At 43.6% G+C, this 22607-nt stretch overlaps 1 protein-coding gene across 4 annotated transcripts in view; it reads right to left on the bottom strand.

Moving 5' to 3' along the window:
• Positions 1 to 373: 373 nt before the first annotated feature.
• Positions 374 to 22607, bottom strand: part of DDX3X (DEAD-box helicase 3 X-linked) — a 35782-nt gene continuing 13548 nt past the window's right edge. For 2 of the 4 annotated variants that reach the window (XM_084626707.1, XM_084626709.1), the window contains 13 exons: positions 22236 to 22397; positions 22042 to 22141; positions 17469 to 17604; positions 12358 to 12443; positions 11135 to 11233; positions 10898 to 11058; positions 8605 to 8749; positions 8298 to 8487; positions 7807 to 7988; positions 7589 to 7706; positions 4929 to 5085; positions 3405 to 3553; positions 374 to 2911 (listed from right to left, as the gene is read on the bottom strand). In XM_084626707.1, the coding sequence (XP_084482833.1) occupies positions 2826 to 2911; positions 3405 to 3553; positions 4929 to 5085; positions 7589 to 7706; positions 7807 to 7988; positions 8298 to 8487; positions 8605 to 8749; positions 10898 to 11058; positions 11135 to 11233; positions 12358 to 12443; positions 17469 to 17604; positions 22042 to 22141; positions 22236 to 22397 (1771 nt within the window). In that variant the 3' untranslated portion in view covers positions 374 to 2825. The remainder of the gene's footprint in view (positions 2912 to 3404; positions 3554 to 4928; positions 5086 to 7588; positions 7707 to 7806; positions 7989 to 8297; positions 8488 to 8604; positions 8750 to 10897; positions 11059 to 11134; positions 11234 to 12357; positions 12444 to 17468; positions 17605 to 22041; positions 22142 to 22235; positions 22398 to 22607) is intronic. The other 2 variants (XM_084626708.1, XM_084626710.1) reach the window with 1 other exon arrangement.

Raw genomic sequence — 22607 nt, 5'->3', positions numbered from 1 at the left:
ACCTTTACCTGGCATTCAGGGGCTGGAGTAAGGGATGGGGGGGGGGGGGAGGAGGAGAGGAACACAACATGATGAACAAACCAAACAAAAAACCCACAAAACACACTCACCTTCCCTGTCTACTTACTGCAGACTACAGTTCTCCCATATACACAACAACTGAGGCAACACTTACCCCTCTCAACTGATAGCTATACAGGACAACTCTACCACTATATTTTGTGCTTGCAATTTTGTAGCACATCAGAGCTGGCTGAAAGAATAGAACACAGTCTGGCACCTGGCATCTTTATGCAAGATCAAAGATTGTGCCAAATTGTTCAGTTTACAGATATGACATGAAATAGTGATGCTTAAAAATGAGTGGACTCTGTGCAGTTCAACTTTTTATTTTAATAAAATCAAGAGTAATGCACAGCACATGCAGTGCTAGCATCTAAACTAATACAATAAGCAATTACTAAACCTACAGTGACTTGAAGTTGAATTTTTACATTCAGCAAGTTTAAACCCATTCTTTGCATATGATTTTTAATCCTTATTTCTGAACTGAAAATATTGTTGGCTGATAAAACTTGCTAAAATGCACAAGTCACTGATTATGCCAATACAACAAAGATAACCACATGTTTGAGGATTGCAATGTGCCAGACATTCACTGAAAAATAAACAAAAAAAACCCACACACAACTAAACAAAACTCACGCAAACAAACATCTGAGAATCTGGACACTTCACATCAGTGTTTAGAAGTGTTTCATTAATATCTTAAGACAAGTGTATCAAAACCTTGGCATGTTTAATTTTAAGTTGCCAATTTTTGTTTTACTATCAGAAAGTTATGGCTACACCGTCAATGCCGGGTCTGCTTAATTTGACTTAAGAGTTTAATATGACTTAAACATTAAAAGCTCACACTACCCCGAAATATATAATTTCACGCATACGGTGACATTCAACATTCAAGTGCCAGTGTTTTTGTACTGTCTTTTGGTCAAGTTTCTTTAAACTTTCAAAGAATCACTTTTAGGCTTACAAAAATAAATATTTGTCAAAAATGTTCAATAAATATTACACAAAACTAGCAGCAAAAAGTATCTAGAAATCTCGTGTGCAAATAGTTTTCTTCCCAGCTATCATTCCCATGGTCCCAAATAAATTTTAGAATCTAGTTCCTTCTCCTTAGACAAGCTGCGTTCAATCTCCAAGAGACAAAATAAGATTGGAAGTTAAGGACACGCACACAAGACCTATATAAAATTCTCTGAATGTGCAATAAAAGAAGTATTTTGTAAAAAGTTATGGGCAAAATGTACAAGGGCCTAAACCTAGACTAATTGAAATAGCACCATAACAAATGACCTCAATACTGTCAAGTGCACCTACTTAATAAAAGTTTTAGAACAAGGCACAATACACTTGAAAAAATCTATTGCACTTTAGGAGATTTTTGCCATTTTCCTATGCCACTGTAGATTAAGAGTTGATAATGGCTCTGGCCACAAAAGTTAGCACAGAAATTCCAAGTGGCAGAGGCATTTTACTGGTGGACAATACTTATCTTTGGCCAGATTTAGCATAAACAGACTATAAATACAATGGAAACCTATGCAACTAAAACTGACTAAAACTGCACTTTAATAGCAGAATTGAAACCTTGTGCAGTTATGTACATTTCCAACCTCTGTGATCTCAAGATTTGTTAGTTACTCTTCTGGAGCCATTTTACAAAGTCTACAGTAAGCCAGTTTAACATCTCAACGCAGCTTGAACAGAGTAATGTGAATCTGCATTAAAATAAAGCCTGCTGCATAATTCTTCCTGTTCATACCCTCTTGACCAAAAAACATCAACACTAGCATGCGTTATTAGACCAAAATCAGTCAGGCCCTTAAGGAGGACCAGTCACTGTTGTGGTCAGCCATTCTACCATTTCAATTTCATATGGCAGGCATTTTTAAAAAGTCTAAATAGATGAATTCTCCTAAAAACTATTTCAAGTTATCAGACCTTTAAACGTTCCCTGTAATATTCTGCCCACATTTGGCTAGCTCACATTAATGATCTGCCTAAACATTGAAAAAGGAATTGCTGTATTTACTTGCATTAACTTCAAAAACAGTGCTTTTAATGTATGCATGTATCCATACATCATCTCATCATGACTGGAATGGCTTATTAAAGACTATCAGGTTCTAAGTACCTATCCAGGATAGAGTGAGCAAATCAGAACTTTAACTTAGTACAGTTTTGCCACATTAGAAACTAATTCCATTGATATGCTTCAAGATGTTTGTTTGTTTTTTTTTTCCAAATCTGCAAGTATCAAAAGCCCTAATGCAGGCTACCGCATAAGTTTTTGTAATATTATGGATGAATCGATGATTCCTGTTTAAGTTGTATCACACCTGTGTGCCAAGGTTTGATTTTAGCTCAAGTTCAGTAATTTTGATTTTGTCAACAATTGATATCTTGAGCATTACTGAGCCAACAGGACATCAAAATAAAAGTTGTCTAAAGTTAAAGGCACAGTACATTAACAAACAAATGATCCTCAGTCACAAAATTAGAAATGCAGTTTGGGGTTGGGGTGGCTGGGAGGGGAGTTAATCCTGACTACAGCAATGGAATCTTCACCTTCAAAATAGGGCTGCTTGTTCCTTTTGTTTCTTCTGTGACCTTGAGCTCCCTTAAAAAAAATTTCAGTGGAGAATCACAGCTGGTAATGTACTGCGAGTTCTTGAAGCTACACAAGGTATAGTCTGGCTAAGTTACATGTGGTTTCCATATTAGCTTGTTTGGTGGGATGTCTGCTGCAAGCAGACTCAGTTGCCCCACCAGTCAACCCCCTGGGAGTTATAGTTTCCTCCATATCCATCACTGTTGTAGAAGCCGCCTCCATAGCCACCACCTATTAGGAAAGAACAAAACCACATCAACTTACTAAAACCTTTATGTCCTTACACAGGCTACCCTTTTCTCTTCTTCCCTGGACAGAAGCTTTCTGTGGACCAAGACTGGGGGGGGGGGGGGGGGGGGGGGAGGCAGGGGGAAGAGAGGAGGCAGTGGATGAGAACACACTGACAATACATGGTATCATAAAGCTAAAAATTAAAAAAAGAGATTAGGAAAGCTTCAGTGCGTAACCAGTTTACAATAATTTTGGGTGCCACAACAGATATATTGTGCCAGCTAAATCATCCGCTCAATTGTAAAGTTCAGTGTAACAGGCTATAGTAAATTCACAGCCCTTACACAGACAAACATTTAAGAGTGGGCTACTTTATAAAATTTGTTTTAAGACAAGACTTTGTTTTCCTAAAAAAGGTTCCAGAGCTTGTTTTGAAGCTGCCATCACCGGCCCCCTCCTTTGTATTGGATTACAAGGACAGACAGACAATTACCTCCAAATCCTCTGCTGCCTCCATGGCCGCTGCTGCTACTGCCACCACCACCGCTGCGGCTGCTGCTTGGTCGACTACTGCTAAAGCTGCTACTGCCGCCACCGCTACTTGTTCGATAGTCTCTGGCACCAAATCCTCCACTGAACCGACTACACAGAAAGAGAAACATTCACAGCTTGTTCTTATTGCGGTCTGGCAGAATGCAATTATTAAGATAGCTGCTTTGAAATCTAGGGCAGAGTTTTGTAAAGCAGTTTGAAATGAATTTCTGCAGAATATAGTAGTGCCCTTATCGCTTAGTTTCAGCGCCACTGTTTGTTGCTTGCAAGCCGCTCACTGCAACTTGGACAGGATGAGGCTGTCAATGTTCCATTTGAAAGAAGCAGAAGAAAAGGCGCTACTGTCAATCTATGCACCTTACTTTTCAGTTGACTAAACCATAATAGATGGCAAGAATGTAGACTCCTAGACTACCGAGAGAGTTGCTTTTTTAGAGTTCAGCTATAGGTCTGATACAGTACAACCCCCCCAGTTGTACAGGGGTGAAGAGGAAGCATCTGAAGAGCAGTACTAGCTATTTAAGGAACTAGTGACAAATACCACTATTCACTCAAAACTGATAACTACAGATCATTAACATGAAGAATAAATGAATGACATTTCATAGGCACTTGTTTTTTAACCCCCCATATTATGCTGGGTATTTATTCTGCTGCACCATCTAGAGTTGTTTCTATATGAAGGAGTTCATTCCCTCTTAATCTGTAGCCATCTAAAGATGGCTACAATATCTTCAGCCCCCATGTTCACTGGCTTGGAACCCACAGTATAGCAGTGCAACAAGAAATATTCTTGTCCATATGGCAGCAATTCATTTATTGGTTAATAGGACAGAATGAATATCTTACAGTAGGAAAGTGTCTCAGCTGATGCAATATGATTGAGACCTTGCTTTTTACTGCATAATAGTGGAAGCTATTAAAAAAATAAAAATCACATTTATCTATTCCAAGTGGTAAAGCACACTTGGTTTTCCAATGGTTTCTAATGTGTAAAAAAAACAACCAACCTTGTCTTATTTGTTCCTCTTCCCAAAATGATTATTCAGCTCTTAAAAGAGGAATTATTCCTATCTAGTTTAACTGGATTTTGGAGACTTTCAGAATAGGAGATTTTAACATAGAGGGGACTTTAACGACAAGATGTGGCTTCCTACAGGGGGCTCATTTTGAAACAAAAACTGAAGGAAAAAAACTAACGGAAAAGCAAATTCTCAGAGATCCTTTATAGTAGAGTTGGAAATACAAATGAAGGCAAATGTTAAGACCAACAACTTGGAGCAGTTTAGAGGACTCACACTGCAATCAGACAGCAATACTAAAATCTCTCAGCTAAAACTGTCTTCCATGTTATCTGAAGTTTAATTAAAGCAAAGGTTTAGGCAATAGGAACCTGAATCTGCAACCATGGAACTGGCATAAAATGGATTATGCCCTTAAGTAGTCAGAGTCCTATTCGAGTTACCTCTTCGAACGCCCACGACTGCTACCACCCTTGTGAATCTGCTCATAAGCCATGTTTTCCAACCATGATGGTACTTCCTGTTTCGCTTCAACAAGGAGATCCAGCAAGTCCTTGGTGATGTTTATGTTCCTCTCATTGAAGAATGAGGTGGCAAGCCCTTTAAAAAAATAAAATAGATTCTCAACATTAGGTAACTTGGTATGATGCTTCAAGACACTATTTCTGTGTAGCTCAGATGAATGTGTACTTGAACAGGAGGAAAAAAAAGTACTTGGTGGGTTTTATATTGAACAGGCTAGGCTTGTACTGAACTTTAAAGATATCTGAAATTGGTCTTAGGACAGGAAGCTGCCTAATAAAATAAGTATCCATCACAGACACCACTAGGCTTGGAGTGCAGACAAACTAGTTAGTTTCTCTTTACTTGAGAGCATCTCAGGCAATACAAAACATTAGAATACTATGTAATTGGGGTATTGCATAGGAAGATACCTAGCAGATGCTGAATTTCCTCTGAGATTTACAGTAAATCAGCAAATGTCCAAATATTTGTTCCCGTTTCCCTCCCTGGGAATTCACTTTGAGAGTTCTCTCTCAATGAAGCAGAAGTGTCAGTGAGCCTTCTCTTGTGGCAAGTTGCCTTATTAACCTGATGTTAGGTAGCCAGCCTACAGGACTTGGTATAAATTTTATCCAGATTATGGTGTTATACTAGCCTTTGCAGCAACAACCTGACTGCAAATAATTTTATTTGTTTTAACAGAACATGCATAAATGGCAGTTGGTCCATGTGCACTTGCATGCAAGAATTTAGCAGCTTTCTTAAAGAGAAAAGCCAACTGGAGCTCTGCTATACTGGTTTCTAGGGCTGTTATTTAATAAGTTAACACATGCCATTAACTTAAAAATTAATCAGCTTTAATTGCACTGTTAAGCAATAGCATACCAGCTTAAATTTAATTTTTGGATTTTTTTCTACATTTTCAGATACATTGATTTCAATCACAACCATTTACAGTGTGAACTTCTATTAAAAATATTTCTGCTATAAACAAAATATTTCAATTCACCTCATACAAGTACCAGAGTGTAATCTTTGTTGTGAAAAGTGCAACTTACAAATGTAGATTTTTTTGGGTTCCATAACAGCACTCAAAAAACAAAACAGTGTAAAACTTCAGTGTCTACAAGTCCACTCAGTCCTACTTCTTGTTCAGTCAATTGCTAAGACAAAACAATCTGCTTACATTTACAGGAGATAATGCTGCCCTCTTATTTACAATGGTCACCAGAAAGCAAGAACAGGCATTTGCATGGTACTTTTGTAGCTGGCATTGCAAGGTATTTAGTGCCTGAGACGCTAAACATTCACATGCCCCTTCATGCTTTGGCCACCATTCCAGAGGACATGCTTCTACGCTGATGTTGCTTTTTTTTTTTTTTTGGGAAAAAAAAAAAAGCGTTAAATTTGTGACTGAATTCCTTGGGGGAAGAATAGTATGTCTCCTGCTCCATTTTACCTGCATTCTAACGTCTGAGACTGCTATAACTAATAACCCAGCACATTGTTCATTTTAAGAACACTTTCTTTGCGTTTTGTCAAAATCTGCAGTGAAGGCACCAATGTGAGATTTCTAAAGTTTGCTACAGCACCTGACGCACTGTTTAAGAATCTGAAGTGCCTTCCACAATCTAAGAGGGATGAGGTGTGGAGCATGCTTTCAGAAGTCTTAAGAGCACACTCCTGATGTGGAAACTACAAAATCCAAACCACCAAACAAAAAAAGCCAACCTTCTGCTGGTGACATCTGATTCAGATAAAAGTGAACATGCATCAGTCTGCACTGCTTTTGATCACTATTTATCAGAACCCCTCATTAGCATGGATGCATGTCCTCTAGACTGGCGATCACAAAGGGATATATGAACCTTTACTGCATGTGGCACAAATACTTTGCCACACTGGTTATAACAGTGCCATGTGAACACCTGTTCTCACTTTCAGGTGACAAAATAAAAAGCGGGCAGCTGCAACTGTAAAACTTGTTTGTCGGATTAATTGGCTGAAGTAGGACCAAGTGGACTTGCAGGCGCCAAAATTTTAGCTTGAAGCCAAAAATAAAACAGGTTTTTTGGTACTTAATTCTACATTTGTAAGTTCAACTTTCATGATAAAGACTGCATTACAGTACTCATACAAGGTGAATTGAAAAATAGTATTTCTTGTTTATAGCACAATTTAATATAAAGCGAGCACTTTACACTTGTTGTAATTGAAATCAATATATTTGAAAACTTAGAATATTGTTTAAATTTTGGATGTTTTCTAAAAAATAAATCAGTTAATCACTTGACACCTACTGGTTTCCCATACTGCCTTCCTACCTATTCTACTATGGCTTTAGACATGGGGAAGGGGGGGAGAAACTGGAGCAATAAAAGACTTGCATGGAATTTTGCTCAGTTTAATAAAACTGGAATTAAGATTACTGCTACAAAGACTAGACGTGGGTTTGTCTGAAACAGTAGGTCAAGTAAGCTTTGTTTTGTAGTTCAAGTTTACTCTATAGCTAATCTATATATAGTGTTACTTATAACCCACTGGAATACTACACTTGAAGAGCATCTTCTAGCAGACAATTCACTTTTAAGAGTCTTACCAAGGTTTCCCACACGGCCTGTACGACCAATGCGATGCACATATTCTTCAATGTCACTTGGCAAGTCAAAGTTTATGACGTGTTTCACATTTGAAATGTCCAATCCTCTTGCTGCAACCTAATGGTGAAGAAGTTCAACTGTCAGCTCTTAGCAAAGCTTCACAAGAATGAAGTGAAATTTAACATACATCTTCAGAAAGAAAAAATTAGGGACTTACTGCTGTGGCAACCAGAATTGGGCTTCTGCCTGAACGGAACTGGTGCAGAGCTTCTTCTCTGTCTCTCTGAGAGCGATCTCCATGGATGCTTGTACAAGCGTATCCTTCGTGGTAGAGAAAGTCCTCCAGAGAATCAGCTCCCTTTTTAGTCTCCACAAACACCAGAGTCAGTGAATCTTTGCCTAATGCAAGAAGTTAAAACTACAGATTTACCACCAGCAATGCTACATCTGCAAATATTTAGCACCCCCAACTGGTAAAAGGTAGTTTCTGTATCTTCGGTTGCAGTTTAATTGTGTATTTATTACATTACTTCATTCAATGAGAGATGAGTACCAAGGCCATTCCCCCTCCCATGATGTTTATATTACCCAAGAAGTTTATTTGCATGCATACTGTTTTAAGTCAAAGCAAAAACATTCACAACATATGAAAAAACAGGGAGGAAAAGACTAACAGCTTTTCCTCCACCTAACATAGATTCTCATTACCTGAGCCATTAGAGCTGTGTTGAAATTCTCCCAAACAGTCTTTACCTGTGGCATTTAGCAGGTCAAGCAGAAATGACCGTTTGTCTGACTCTTCCACCCACACTACTTTCTGTGTGATGTTCTCAGATGTAGAGCCAACTCTGCCAACAGCCAGGAAGATATATTCATCCAGGAAGTCACGGGCAAGCATCTAGGAGGTAGACAGACAAAAAAAAAAATTCACCATTTTTCCCCCCCACAAAGGACTGGGGGAGTTCAGAAAGTACATTAAGCTTGTAGGTCAAAAAAGCCTCAAGCCAGACAGTACCTGGATTTCCTTGGGAAAAGTAGCACTGAACATCATGGTATGACGAACTCCCTTTGGTGGCATAGTATCTTGTTCAACAATACGGCGAATTTGAGGCTCAAACCCCATATCAAGCATGCGATCAGCTTCATCCAGTACCAGGTATCTGGGAGTAGATGAAGAGGATCAAAATTGCTTAAAGTGAGGAAAACCGGGGTTTTTTTTGTGTTTTAAAAAATCCACACACATACCAGGCTATTTTTTCCAACCACCATTAACTATTTAATATAGTATGTCAGAATTATTCAGTGATAGCTTGTACAACCCAATGTGAGTCAGGAAGTATTTATGAGCTATATGCAGCTTTAAAATGACAGAAATAGTCAATTTAACAGTATTAAGGCATCCTTTTACAAATGTTTGACAGCTAATTTGACAGCTACAAATGTTTGTCAGTAAAATTCTCTGCACACACCAGTATGATCATTCCCACTGGAACCTCAGCTTAGAGTAGGGTTTCCTCAACAAATTTTGGTTGCCTCAGAGCGTGGCCACCAACTCTTGGCTTACTGACTATTTTTCCTAAAATACTAATTAATTTTAGGAAAACACCAAACATGCATATAAGTGTCCCAAACCATTGTAATTTATGAAGAGTTTGGGTTTTTTGTTGTTAACTGAGTAATAAAAATGAAGTAGTTGTCTCTATTCTTTACCTAGCCTAAACAGAACAGAAACAAGAATAAGGTGTTTTGCATGCTCTTATCTTTTGTTTCTTTTGCTGGCCTTTAAAAAAGGCCACACATTTGCTAGCTAGTAAGCCTGCTGCTGTGAAAAGTGGTATTTGTATGTTTGCTTCTGTGAAAAATATTAATGAACATACAAATATCACTTTTCACAGCACATTTACTCAGCACTGGCAAGCTAGGGGAAAATTAAGCTGTGGATGTGGAGGAAGGTAGCGGGGCCAGCTCAGATTTGGAAGGTGGGGGGTGAGCCTGGAGCCAGCACCTGAAGCCCTGTGACCAGGAGCCCACTGTCATGCAGCTCAAAGATGCAGTGGGGGCCAAGGGTGATGGGTGAGCCTGGGACCAGAGGCCAAAGCCCCGTGGCTGGGGCCTTGGGATGGAGTCCACTGCTACACACCCAGAGCCCAGGGATAGATGAGGCAGCGGGGGCCATAGAATCATAGAATATCAGGGTTGGAAGGGACCTCAGGAGGTCATCTAGTCCAACCCCCTGCTCAAAAGCAGGACCAATCCCCAATTAAATCATCCCAGCCAGGGCTTTGTCAAGCCCGACCTTAAAAAAACTTCTAAGGAAGGAGATTCCACCACCTCCCTAGGCAATGCATTCCAGTGTTTCACCACCCTCCTAGTGAAAAAGTTTTTCCTAATATCCAACCTAAACTTCCCCCACTGCAACTTGAGACCATTACTCCTTGTCCTGTCCTCTTCTACCACTGAGAATAGTCTAGAACCATCCTCTCTGGAACCACCTCGCAGGTAGTTGAAAGCAGCTATCAAATCCCCCCTCATTCTTCTCTTCTGTAGACTAAACAATCCCAGTTCCCTCAGCCTCTCCTCATAACTCATGTGTTCCAGACCCCTAATCATTTTTGTTGACTACAGGCAGATGGTGGTGAGCCTGGGGCCAGCACACACAGGCCACTGCATGGCTGGGGCCAGAGCCTGCTGCCCTGTGGCTGAAGTCCAGGGCCGAAGGAGGCAGTAGGAACCAGGTGTGGGGTTTTTTTTGGGGAAGGGGGGCGAGGAAGTGATAAGCCTGGGGCCTGCTGCTCACCACCACGTGGCTGCAGCCACAAGCCCAAGCCCCACCGCCCCCAGGAAGGTAGACAACTCACACTAGCTGCCTGCTCCTCCAGCATTTCTGGCTCCAGAGGGGGCAGGACTCAACTCCTTCTAGCAGGCCCAGGGGATCCCCCCCCTCCCCCATCACTACCCAGGAGGCAGGGGACCCAAGAGAAGGCTCTGGTGGCCATGTTTGAGAAACACTGGCTTAAAGCATCCCCTAGCTTGCCAGTGCTGAGTAAATGTGCTGTGAAGAGTGCTATTTGTATGTTCATTATTCATACAACAGGTATAAAGGATTAGTATTGTGAAATTTAACTGTTCAACTAGTAAGCCTTTCCTAAATAACTGTCTAGCAAAACATCAGAAAAGTCTTATGGATTACTATTATTTACATTTAGATGTTTTTTCGGTGTACAAACCAAACAGCTAAGTCCCAGGATCTTGTCAGAAATTCTATAGACATTTCTAAGATTATCAAATTCCGAGACCATTTCACCTACTTGCAAAAGTCCAATCCAATCTTTCCCCTCTCCATCATGTCAACCAGTCGTCCTGGAGTTGCCACAAGCAAGTGACACCCACGTTCCAAGTCACGTATCTGTTGACCAATGTCAGCACCACCGTAGACAACACAAGGACGAACTTTGGAACGATATGCAAACTGTAAGAACAGAACTAGTTATTTTCTGTTTTTTTAAAAAGCTCAGGATATTGTACTGACAAGTTGCCAAAGATACCTTTCTGGCTTCTTCATAGATCTGCACTGCCAGTTCTCTAGTTGGAGCCAGGACTAAAGAGATTGGGTATTGCTTACGGCGTCCATACCTTCCATTTTCCTGAAGACAGACATTTAGAATAAATACTTGAAACTAGAGCCATTTCAAACCCTGCACACATGCTTCCCGCATAATTCTGAAACTTTGCCACCAGCACAGCACTCTCGGCTGAGCTTGGATCACAGACAAAATGGACCATCGGCAGCTTTCTTTGCTCTAAAGTGGACCACTACCTGCAATTGAGGCTCTCAATGTTATTTATATTTCAAAGGACCTGTTGCTGAGTTGTTAAAAAGGAGTACAGGAAGTCTTCCACTGCAGAAAGTCTCAATCATGCTTTAGGCACTGGTTCTAAAGACTTGTGTCCCAGGTACACTATCAGGTATACCAGGTGACAATGCTAACAGTGTGTCTTTAGGGGGCAGAACTGCAGAGATTTTAAAAACCCCTGGTGAACATTACTTATTTTTAAGTCTGAAAAAAGGGATTCAATACTCGACTTTTTTTTATTGGGGGGAAAAAAAAGTCTTATTGCTGCACCAGGGAGTAACTTTACTTAGAAAAAGCCACATTTCAGGGTAGACGGCTAAGGCTACAAGACATGCTTATTACCAGTATGTTTTTTTCAACCTTCATTCTGGAAGCCACACTGCAAGCAATCCTCTCTTTTTGAAGATTATGTGACTAGTCCTAAAGGAGAGTTTGGTCCCTAGACTATCAAGAACGGCTCTGTAGTCCTCTACCAGCCTAAACTAAATAGAAATTTGGCTGCAAGCAGTTTTGTTTTAAGGTGTTCCTCTTGTTATAAGAGCCTGATTACTATAATTAACATAATATATATAATAATTATAATTTAGTATGTATGTTTGTCTGAATGAAGACAGGATTTGTTCATTAGATGGTAATACGCTTTGTTTGTGAGCCAATACAAAAAAAACCATGAGGACCATGATGCCTATAGGTGAGCAGACAAGCAACAAATGAGCAGCTCTCTGAAACGCCCCCAATAATTTAGAGGGCAAAGAAATTGGGCCCAGGCCTCTCTGAAACAGACTGCTTGTTAGTATGAATGCTATAATTGGACATCTCTAGAAAGATGAAACAAGAATTGCAGACAAGGAAAGCATCCTTTGGTGGACTCAGCTTGTTTTAACATTTCTGGGATTGCACATCTAAGAACTTGCCTTCATAGCCCTCAGAGCATCACCTGGACCATCTGTATAGATCTGACTCAATATTGGTAGAAGAAATGCAGCAGTTTTCCCAGAACCTATAAGAAATACAAAGGTTAATCTTAACTCAATGGAAGTATTGATGCTTTTATTGTCATCAGCCACAACACCTTACACAGTATTCTAAACACCTAGCTGAACTAGACTGTACTCCTGACATTGCTAACAAGGCAAAAGATAAAAACGGTTACCTTTTTGAAACTGGTGTTTGAGATGTTGCTCATGTCCATTCCATTTTTGGAGTGTGTGCCCACCACGTGCACTGGAAATCCCCCCTGCCAATGGTATCTGCAGGGGACGGCTCTGGTGTGGCACATGTATGCCCAGGCATAAGTAGTGCTGCTGGCTCCCCTCCACCCTCAGTTCCTTCTTGTTGGAAACTCCAATAGTGGGGAGGAAGGGGTTGGGTAGGGTCATGGAATAGACCTGACTACTACATCTTGAAGAGCACCAGTCACAATAAGTCTTTTCTTTGAGGTCCATTCCATTGTAGGGGACTCCCAAGCAGTACCACTGGAAGCAGGTAGGTGTTCATGGACATGTTGATTGCAACAATGCTCTGCCAAAGTCAGTGTCATCTCTGGCCTGCTGAGAGTGATGGTGAAATGCATTGTAAACATGTGCAGTGAAGACTGCATGGCAGCCCTGCAGAGGTCCTGGATAGGGACATCTGCTGCCTTCCTGGTGCAAGACACCTGAACCCTAGTCAAGTGAGCCTTTGCTATCAGAGGCACAGCCTCCACTAACTTGTAACAAGTATGGATGCAGGTGGTGATCCAATTTGAAATCCTCTAAGAGGACACCTGGAGGCCCTTCATTCTGCCAGCTCTCATGATAAAGAGTTGGGTTGGTCTGTGGAAAGGCTTGGTGTGCTCCCAGTAGAACGCCAGGGCATGCCAGAAATCCAGAGTGTGAAACTGCCTCTCCCTATTGGTTGGGTGAGGCTATGCACAGAACACCAGGAGGAAGATATCCTGGTTGACATGGAAATGCAACACCACTGTAGGCAGGAAAGCTGCATGGGGCTGCAACTGGACCTTGTCTTTGTAGAATACCATATACAGTGGCTCCGAAGTGAGGGCTTTAGTTTCTGATACATGCCTTGCTGAGATAATTGCTACAAGGAATGCAAACCTTCCGTGACAGATGGGAAAGGGAGCAAGAAGCCATGGGCTCAAAGGGAGGGCTCTGCGAGCCTGGAGAGAACGAGCCGAGGTCCCATCGGCAGAAAGCTATTCAAGGCCCTTCAGGAATCTGACTGACATCTCATGCAAGAATACAGATTTACATTGGATGTGAGGATGGAGAGCTGATATGGCTGCCAAGTGCACCTTGAATGAAGAAAAGGCAAGGCCCTTGTGCTTTAAGTGAAGCAAGTAATCCAAGATGAACTGTAAAGGTAACTGGATCAGGGAGATGTTGCGCTCAAATGCCCAGTAAGAGAAATGCTTCCACTTTGCCAGGTAAGTTGCTCTGGCGGAGGGCTTTTTGCTTTCTGAGAAAACCTCCAGTACCTGACTAGAGCAGGCTTGTTCCTCTGGATTCAGCAATGCAGCATCCACGCTGTGAGGTGGAGGTACAGTTGGCTCCTGCACTCCCAACAATGATCCTGTGACAGGAGGTCTGGGTGGTTGGGCAGAGGCCATGGCCAGTTCCATGAGACAGTTGGAAAACAGGAGAGCAGGATCCAGGACACAGGCTGGAAAGTCACCTTTGACCACACCCTCAAAATGCCTGCTCACCACCCACTTGGTTATGGGTGGAGCTCAAGCAAGCAGAGGATGGTGGCTGGTGGTCTTGCTGGTGCTTCTAGCCCTTGCCCTTCTTACAAAGGGTCTGACTGAGGTTGGCTCTCAAACCTATGGGTCTGTTGCAGCTTATACCACTTCCTTACTGGCACGTACAGGCCCAGTGTGCAAGGTAGCCCTCAAGTCTTTCAGGCTGTGCAATTTACTGTTTGTCTGCTCTGAAAACAATGTCAGACCATTGAATGGAAAGTCTTGGATCAACTGTTGAACCTGTGCTGAAAGGCCTGACAACGGCAACTAGGACACTCACCTCATTGAAATAGCTGAGGCCATGGTTTGGGCTGAACCTCTGCACCAGTATCCCTGGCTTGCATCTGAGGCCACTTGTAAGGCTGCCTTGGCCACCATCCTGCCCTCATCTAGGATAGCCAGGAAACCCTTCCTGGGTTCCTCTGGCAGGGAGTCAGAACTTGGCCATGGACTGCCAGTTATTAAAATTATAGCAGCTAAGCAAGGCCTGGTGGTTTGCCACTCAGCTGGAGATGTAGAATAAGTTTTTCTACCAAAGAGGTAGAGCCGCTTTGCTGCCTCCTTCAGTGTTGAGCATAACACAAGGCCAACCAGGATCATTAGCTGCTGACACAATCAGTGAGCTTGGGGCTGGGTGGGTATAAACATACTACATCCCTGTTAACGCTGCTTATTTGGAAATGGGGGCAGCGAGGCAGGTGCCTGCCCCACGGCCTTAGTGATTTTCATCACTCCCTTGTGCACCAGCAATGCCACTGGCAGGGGCTGCTGCACTCAGTACATCAAATGAGAACTTGACCTCCAGCCCCATGTTTGAGGTGACCATCTTCAAGAGCTCCTGGGGAGCCTTGGCATTGTCCTGGGGGGAACTGGGTGAAAGGGCTTTGCTATCACCTCATAAGGTGAGGATGAGGCAGGTATGTGTCTGCCAACTCTGCCACAGGATCCTTAGCCAAGGCTGGCTAAACCCAGGGAGCCTGCTCTGACTCTACATCTGTGTCAGGGGTGGGCGAGAGGCTGTTGCTGACAATTTGTTGGATACCTATGATCCTGCGATGGTTGGGGAAATCCCTAGGGGTTCCAGAGTTGGCAGGGGGCAGGCCACTGGCCCTGGGGCCATGCTGGCAGGAATGCTGGTGCCCTTGATGGGTGGTCCTAGGCCACAGGCAGAATCTCCTCCCTGCTGTCGGAGCCTGGGGAGGGGGGAAATACACATCTGGGGGACCAGGATGGTGCCAAGGCTGCCTATCTACCCTGATCATCAGTTCTGGCCCTGAACTTCTGCAGAGGATCTGTATGAGGGTGATGGCTCCCAGTGCTGTGATCCTGGCACCAGTAACCTGGCAACTGACACTCTGTGCTTAGTGAGGGATGCCGTTCTGTTGAGCAGGAATGTGAGTAGACGGACATGTCTGAGACTGCCGACATGCTTGTGGTGAACTGTACCAGTGGTCCAGCAATGGGGATCTAAGGACTGGTGTCTTAATCCTCTGGATTGGTGCCATGTCCTGGGAGGGTGGCTCAGGTGCTCAACTGCTCAGCCCTCACAGATCTTTGCTCTTCTCCAGCCCTCTCCTTCCCTTTACAGGATGTAGGAGAACATCCCCTCCCAGCCTTTGTTTTTCAGCCAGTAGCAGCAGATGGGCGCTTGTCTGAGGCCGGCGCCAGCAGCACGCTCCGCAACCAGGCAGTGGTGCTAGGAGCAGAATCCAATCTGGTTGGCTCCAAGGCTAAGGAGCACCCAGAGACGAATATCCCATTCCTTTGTGTTCTGTGGTCTGAAGCTCTTGCAAATGTGACATTTGTAGCTAATGTGAGTTTCCGCTAAGCACTTCGAACAGCTCCTATGGCAGGAATCAGCAACCTTTGGCACATGGCCCACCAGAGTAAGCCCCTGGCAGGTCAGGCCAGTTTGTTTACCTGCAGCATGTGCAGGTTCCCACCTGACCACGGTTCACTGTCCCAGGCCAATGGAGGCTGTGGGAAGCAGTGGCCAGCACATCCCTCAGCCTGTGCCCCTTCTTGCAGCAGTGAACTGTGGCCAGTGGGAGCCACAATCTGCCAAACATGCAAACATGGCAGGTAAACAAACCTGCCTGACCCACCAGGGGCTTACCTTGGCAGGCCGCATGCCAAAGGTTGCTGATCCCTGTTCTATGGGAACTCACCTCACTGGCATGGGTATCTTACAACAGGCAGAAGATTTGAAGCCTGGGGACCAGGGCCTGCCCTGTCCCTAGGCTAAGTCCTGTTTGGGACTAACAAATCCACTAAAACCACACTAAGAGAACTATTAAATAAAAATTCTAACTAGCCACAGCTGAGAGGAGTAAACTTGCAGAGGCAAGGAGACATTCCAGCAGCATCACTGGCAGTAAGAAGGAACTGAGGGTGGGGGAGCTGACAATGCTCCTTATACCAATGCATACGTGTGCCACTCCAGAGGGCGCTAGAGCTGGTTCCCTATGGATACCACTGATGGGAAAGAACTTCTGGCATGAGTGCATGTGGTAAGCACACACACACACACACACACACACACCCCCCCCCCCCCCACAATAGAATGGACATGAGCAGCCACTCTAAGGGCATATCTACACTTACTGCCAGTGTGATCAATCCCGCAGGGGGTGGGGGGGTTGATTTACTGTGTCTAGTGAAAACACAATAATTGACTGCTGAGTGCTCTCCCATTGATGCTGGTACTCCACTGGAGCGAGAAGCTTATTTTCATAGCTGAAGCTGCCTAACAGACTGACTTAGCTAGCCTGCCACCACCCCTGCCCAGTGTAGACCAGGCCTAAGAAGAACCAGGTACTCAAGGCAAGTAGTTTTATCCCCCCTACCTTTCACTACATTCTGAGTTAATACTGATCCCACGTGGGCCAAAGAAACACTATAAAAACATGGCAGTTGTCTCAATAGACAGAAGCCACCATCTGCCATTAAAATTATGTACTAAGCCTTAAAAATGCTGTATTCTAAGTACTAAGAGGCACCTGGCACCCTCAGAAGAGGACATGACAAGTCAGTCACCCCCACCTCTATTATTGGTCAATCCAGATTTTGCGCTAGTGTGCTCTTGCTCAAAGGATAGCAGGCTACAGTTCCCAGTATGAGGGAAACTCAGGAGCACTAAGTTTGTCTGTCATGAGCAAGCAGCTGCTTCCTTTCTTTAGAAATTTTTAATCATCATCTGCAGTTTGAAGATTTGATCCAATTCCCACCCATTTCAAGCTCAACTGGAAAGTCAAAATTGTTCTAGGTGCAAGGTCAGAAACCTACCTGTCTGGGCACAGGCCATCAAATCTCTCTTGTCCTTGATGATAGGTATAGCATGTTTCTGAACTGGAGTAGGACGGGTGTAGCGAGTGAGCTCAATGTTGCCCATGATAATTTCTCCCATGTCAAGGTCACTGAACTGTAACAGACATGGAGGGGTGGGGGGAGTAGAAAGGAGAGTTAATGGAGAATTGACTTCAGAACCTTCTCACCTGAAAATATAACTCAGCCCAAGTGACTCATGTATCCATAAGATTAATCTGCTCAGTACATGTACATAAAAACAAACTTAGCAACATTTTAAACTTGACATATTCAATGATGTACTTGGTTCCTCTTTGCCTGTGTATAAGCAGCATAAAAGTTTAAGACCAAGTAGAAGTCAGGCTTCCAAGCAAATGAGACTTATGCATAACCATAGAACTAGTGGTCTCATCATCATGTGACATCCCATCTAAAAATCTTCTTAGAAAGCTTTAAAAAGTGACAAACCCCAACCTCATCCCTACAACTAAAGCAACAAGCAGCTCTCACACCACTTCTATAGACCAAGGCATCTTCCAGTAAAGTCTTTCAGGCATTTAAACCACGCCCCACCCCCCAAAAACCCCCACACACCACACACAGAAGAGCATCACTAGTTCCTTCTCTGCCCCCTTCCCTTGAAATCTGTCTTTAAAGTACTGCAGTGGTCCTTAATTCAGAGTTTAATCTTGCACAAAAGACCAGTGTGGTCAACTGAGAAACCTGCAAGTCATGATTAGTTCATCATAAAGAGATGCTAGAAAGGCAGACGCTAATAAGATATTCCAAAGTTTATTAGTTGTCCCAAAGCTCTTGCGGACTGACTACATGGCAGGTCTCCTGATCATGGACATACTGGCAGGCCATCACATGTGCTGAGAACCACTAAAGTAATAAAAACCCCAGAAAGCAGTGTTCACCTGTTGCTGCCCTACTTCACCATAGAGTAGAATCTATCTATACAGTAACTGAAGTGGAGATGTTTTATCCCTATGGGTGGTCCATCATAGGACTGATATAGAATTCTCAAAGCACTCAAGCAGGAAACAAGGATGGGGTATAGGATCACCTTGTCATGGTAAAAAGGCAGTATAGAAAAGGTCAGCCATGAGTGCCCCCAGATTCCCTACCCTCTGGCCAAAGTTATGGTGATTAAGAATCAAGTCTTCAGGAACAGGTGGAGGAGTGAACAGCTGGAGGACCCCACAAGTTCAAACGGAGGGTTCCTTAAGTGAGGAAACAGATAATACAACATGCTGAGGAAAAAAAATAAAGTCCTTTGACTGGTGGATAAGAGGCTATATAATAGCAGCCAAGTAAACTGCAGTAGAGCATAGGTGATTACCTGCTGGATTTATAAAGCACCAGGGTTATCAAGTATATCTGAGGCGAGATTCAGAAAGGAATCCAGACTGATGGATACACTAGACTTGAAAGCACCTCAGCTTTTGTAGCTATGTTCTCTCCTTGCTGCTCAGGAGTAGGGACTGAACCTCAGGACAGTAGTCCAACTCTATGCCATAGAACCAGTTAAGGAACTATGCCTTATGGTATAGAAATGAGATGGGTTATGGTACCAGTGTCCTGCTATCTCCAGAGATTCGCTACAAGGGAAAGACAAAGGCACTCAGATGTGAAGCAGGTCCAGGAATCATTCTTGCCTTAGCTAGGAAGATGCTATTAGGATAGCTACTACTTGCTTATTTCCATTTGTTCAAAGCCCTGAAGATCAATGGTGTGGAAGCAGGTGTACAACTGAGTGGCCTAGGGATAGAGAGGATGCCTCCACCCATGGAGATTAAACTATTCCCTCAAGAGCAGAAGGGCTGCAGAGATCTACTTCCAGGAAGACTTGATTGGCAAAGACTTTAAAATATCAAGTTGCTGAGTTCCTAGTCATGGCCTTGGAAGTGCCTGCTCAGACAATATGCTATGGAGTCCATTAAAAAGGGACACCCCCCCCCACCCCTCCTTGCTTGCCTCCCCCCTAGGACTTTCACCTCTGGTCCAACCCCCACAGCTGGTCATACCCTGCACCTGTCCTTAGGCCTAAGCACAGAGGACATTACAACCCAGCCACAACTTTGGACAATTACCTCATTATGGCAGTTGACCTTCCATAGCCTGGGCAACAAATAAAAATGACCCTATTCAACCAGACACTTATGGATTCCAACAAATTCCAATACCTGCTAAAGGACAACAGCTCCCCAACCACAGGGCAAGGAGTCCAGGACTGAACTGTTACCATTCTACACTGGCCTCCAAACAGCCCCTTCCATCCCCATTGCCTACACAAAATGGGGATGTGTTGCAGGGTAACCAAAAAAACAAGAGGTGTGGAAACTCAAGTGCCCGTGGTGGGAAAACAAAGGCTGACTCAGACATGATGAAACAATGAACCCAACCAAAAGCCTACCTGCATTCCCAGAGTTCAGCATAGGAACTTATCAAGTAGTTCTGGACACCCCCTAAAGGAGTTCCAAGGAAAGACCCATGAATCCAATCCTTGCCCTTCCTGGCTTGTGAATGGGTCATGCACACCTGATTCAGAGGAGAAATCTTCTGTTCCTCCTTCAAACATACAATAGTCTGACCAACAAAGAAACCCAACCTGGAGATTTCAGCCCTAGCCATCTACTGCCCAGTGGCAAAACTCCCATTCCCAAGCAAGCTCAGAGACACGAGCGAGACCAACTACAAGCTCATCTAACTTAAGACCGCATTCTAGACCAGCACAATCTGGATTCAGGCCAGGACATGGAACTAAAACAGCTTTAGAGAGCATTAGTGCCACTTTCAGTCAATAGATACAGGACAGACATCCATTCTCATTGGCCTCTCTGCAGCATTCAATGCAGCTGTCTTACTAGAGATGTGATGAGTCCAGGGTAATGCACTAAAGTGGCCTGAGTCCTTTCTGGAGGGATGCACCCAAAGAGTAGTGATGGAAACTACACCTGCACCACTAGAACCCTTGCTTGCAGGGTTGTACAAAGATGGTCCTTTTCAATATCAACACGCAACTAACAGATGAACTGTAAGATCATATGGACTCAAGTACAGCAAGATGCAGATGACAGCTCTACCTATCCTTCAGCACAAACCACAAGACAGCCCAGTGCTTGGATGAGGCCAACTCATGGATGAAGCTGAACCTGGGTAAAAAAAACAGGTGGTGCTAGTGGTCAGAGAAAACTATTGAGTTCACAACCATGGTGTAGATTGCAAGTTCCCATTTACAATGGGTCAGTTCAGTATGTAACCTAGGATTGCATTTGGATTCTTTTGGACACGGTTTCACATTGCAATAGCCACAAGTAATGCTTTTATCATCTCCTCCAGTTGGCCAGGAGACTGTCCCATGGTGGTGAAGACCTGGCCTCAGTCATTCATGACTGTCATCTCTCAGCTGGACTACAGCAATACACCATACTTGGGCATGAAAAAACCTTCGACACTTTGTAAACTCTGGCTAGTATAAGACACTGCAGCTCATCACCTCACAACACAAGCTACTGTGAGCATATCACATCTGTCCTTCACTCTAAGTGGATTCAAAATTTTATGGGAAGCCAAGTTGTAGGTCTGTTCCACCCCCACCATACCACACCCTGCACTGCCCCAATGAGCATCCCACATCTAGATCCCCAAACAGCTGAACCCATACCCCCACCCAACCAGCACCTTGACACCCCCTGTGCAGCATCCCATTGTCCCTGCACCCTGAACCCTTCCCAACAAGCCTGTGCCTCCAGATCCCCACACTGAGCTGCCCACACCCAGAACCCTCTCACCCCACACTAGGATCCTGCTGAGCTGAGCCTGTCCCATACCTGGTGTGGAGGGGCAGGCCCTTGTGCTGCATCAAGGTTGGGTGCAGTCTCACTGCTGAGTTGGGGCGGGGGGGGGGAGGAAAGGGGAGGCAGGACCAGCTACAGGGTGCTCCCCATTGCCATGCTGAAGCCTCTACATTTTGACAAATAAAATTTGCAGAATTTTAAAATACCGTGCAGAGATTTTTTTTGGTGCAGATTTCCCTCAGGAGTACACAACAGAATTCAAGGGAAAAAAAATCTGCACAGGAGACAAACCTTCTCCATGGGTGATGAGACAGTAGAATGAAGTCTCCCAGGAACTGAGGGCCATAAACCCTCACCACCTTCTACTCTAAGTGCAAGGTGCAGTTATCTACTATAAGCACACTGCAACAGGTTTCACACACAAAAACCCAACAACTTACAAGACACTTCACCACATATGCTTTGAGTGAAATCTTTCCAGCTGCACACCTATGATGGAGCTATTAAAACATAAGGGAAGCTGTCAAACAAGTGACTCTCGCCATTCAGAGTTTGCTTACCAACTGCTTGGTCACGCTTTCTGATTCACTGAAGTATGGTGTATCCACTATGTATCAGGAGGAAAAAGTTGCTGGACATAGTGTAAGCATTAGAAGAACCAACTCTGATTCATCAAGTTTCACCTGGAAGTTTACTTGGTATATGGCAACTGAGTCTAGATTCAATATTAAAAATTTATAAAAGCTTACACTTTCAATATGTGGAGGACAGTTGCTGCCTGTTGCCTCAACAGGAATGTCATCGTATTTCTCAAAGTTAATGCCTGTATTGCCTCCGGAGAAGAGCTCTCTGAAAGCAGAAGAAGATCGAAGAAATCAGTATTCCACTAGTTAACCTAGATTTGATTGGCATGCTGATACCTAAATGGAGTTACATTACTCACTGTTCCAGACGATCACTTGGTGGAAGTGGTTTTGACCAGTCATCTTCATCTGACTTTTCAGACCAGCGACTATTTCCACCACGGTCAAATCTGCCAAAGCCACCCCTATCACCACGACTGCCAATGCCATCATAGTCACCGCCTCTTCCACGGTCCTCAAATCTAAATACAGCAAAAAACCTAGTTAGAAATCTAGCTCAACAAGGGTGGTTGTCTGACATGGAAACTGAGGCCCATTACGTTTAACTGCATATTAATTCCACACAGTAGGTAGAATAAGGTAGTGCGATTCCAGATTTGGAATATAAAATTCAACAAAGCAGGGCCCTGCCCATTGAGCTGGTGTATATTACATATACCCTTTGTTTGGTA

The sequence above is a fragment of the Lepidochelys olivacea genome (genome assembly GCF_965140295.1).
Source record: "Lepidochelys olivacea isolate rLepOli2 genome assembly, chromosome: 1".
NCBI classification, from domain to species: Eukaryota; Metazoa; Chordata; order Testudines; family Cheloniidae; genus Lepidochelys; species Lepidochelys olivacea.
Note: the sequence above shows the minus strand (reverse complement) of the source record. Positions and strands in the feature narration are given on the sequence as shown.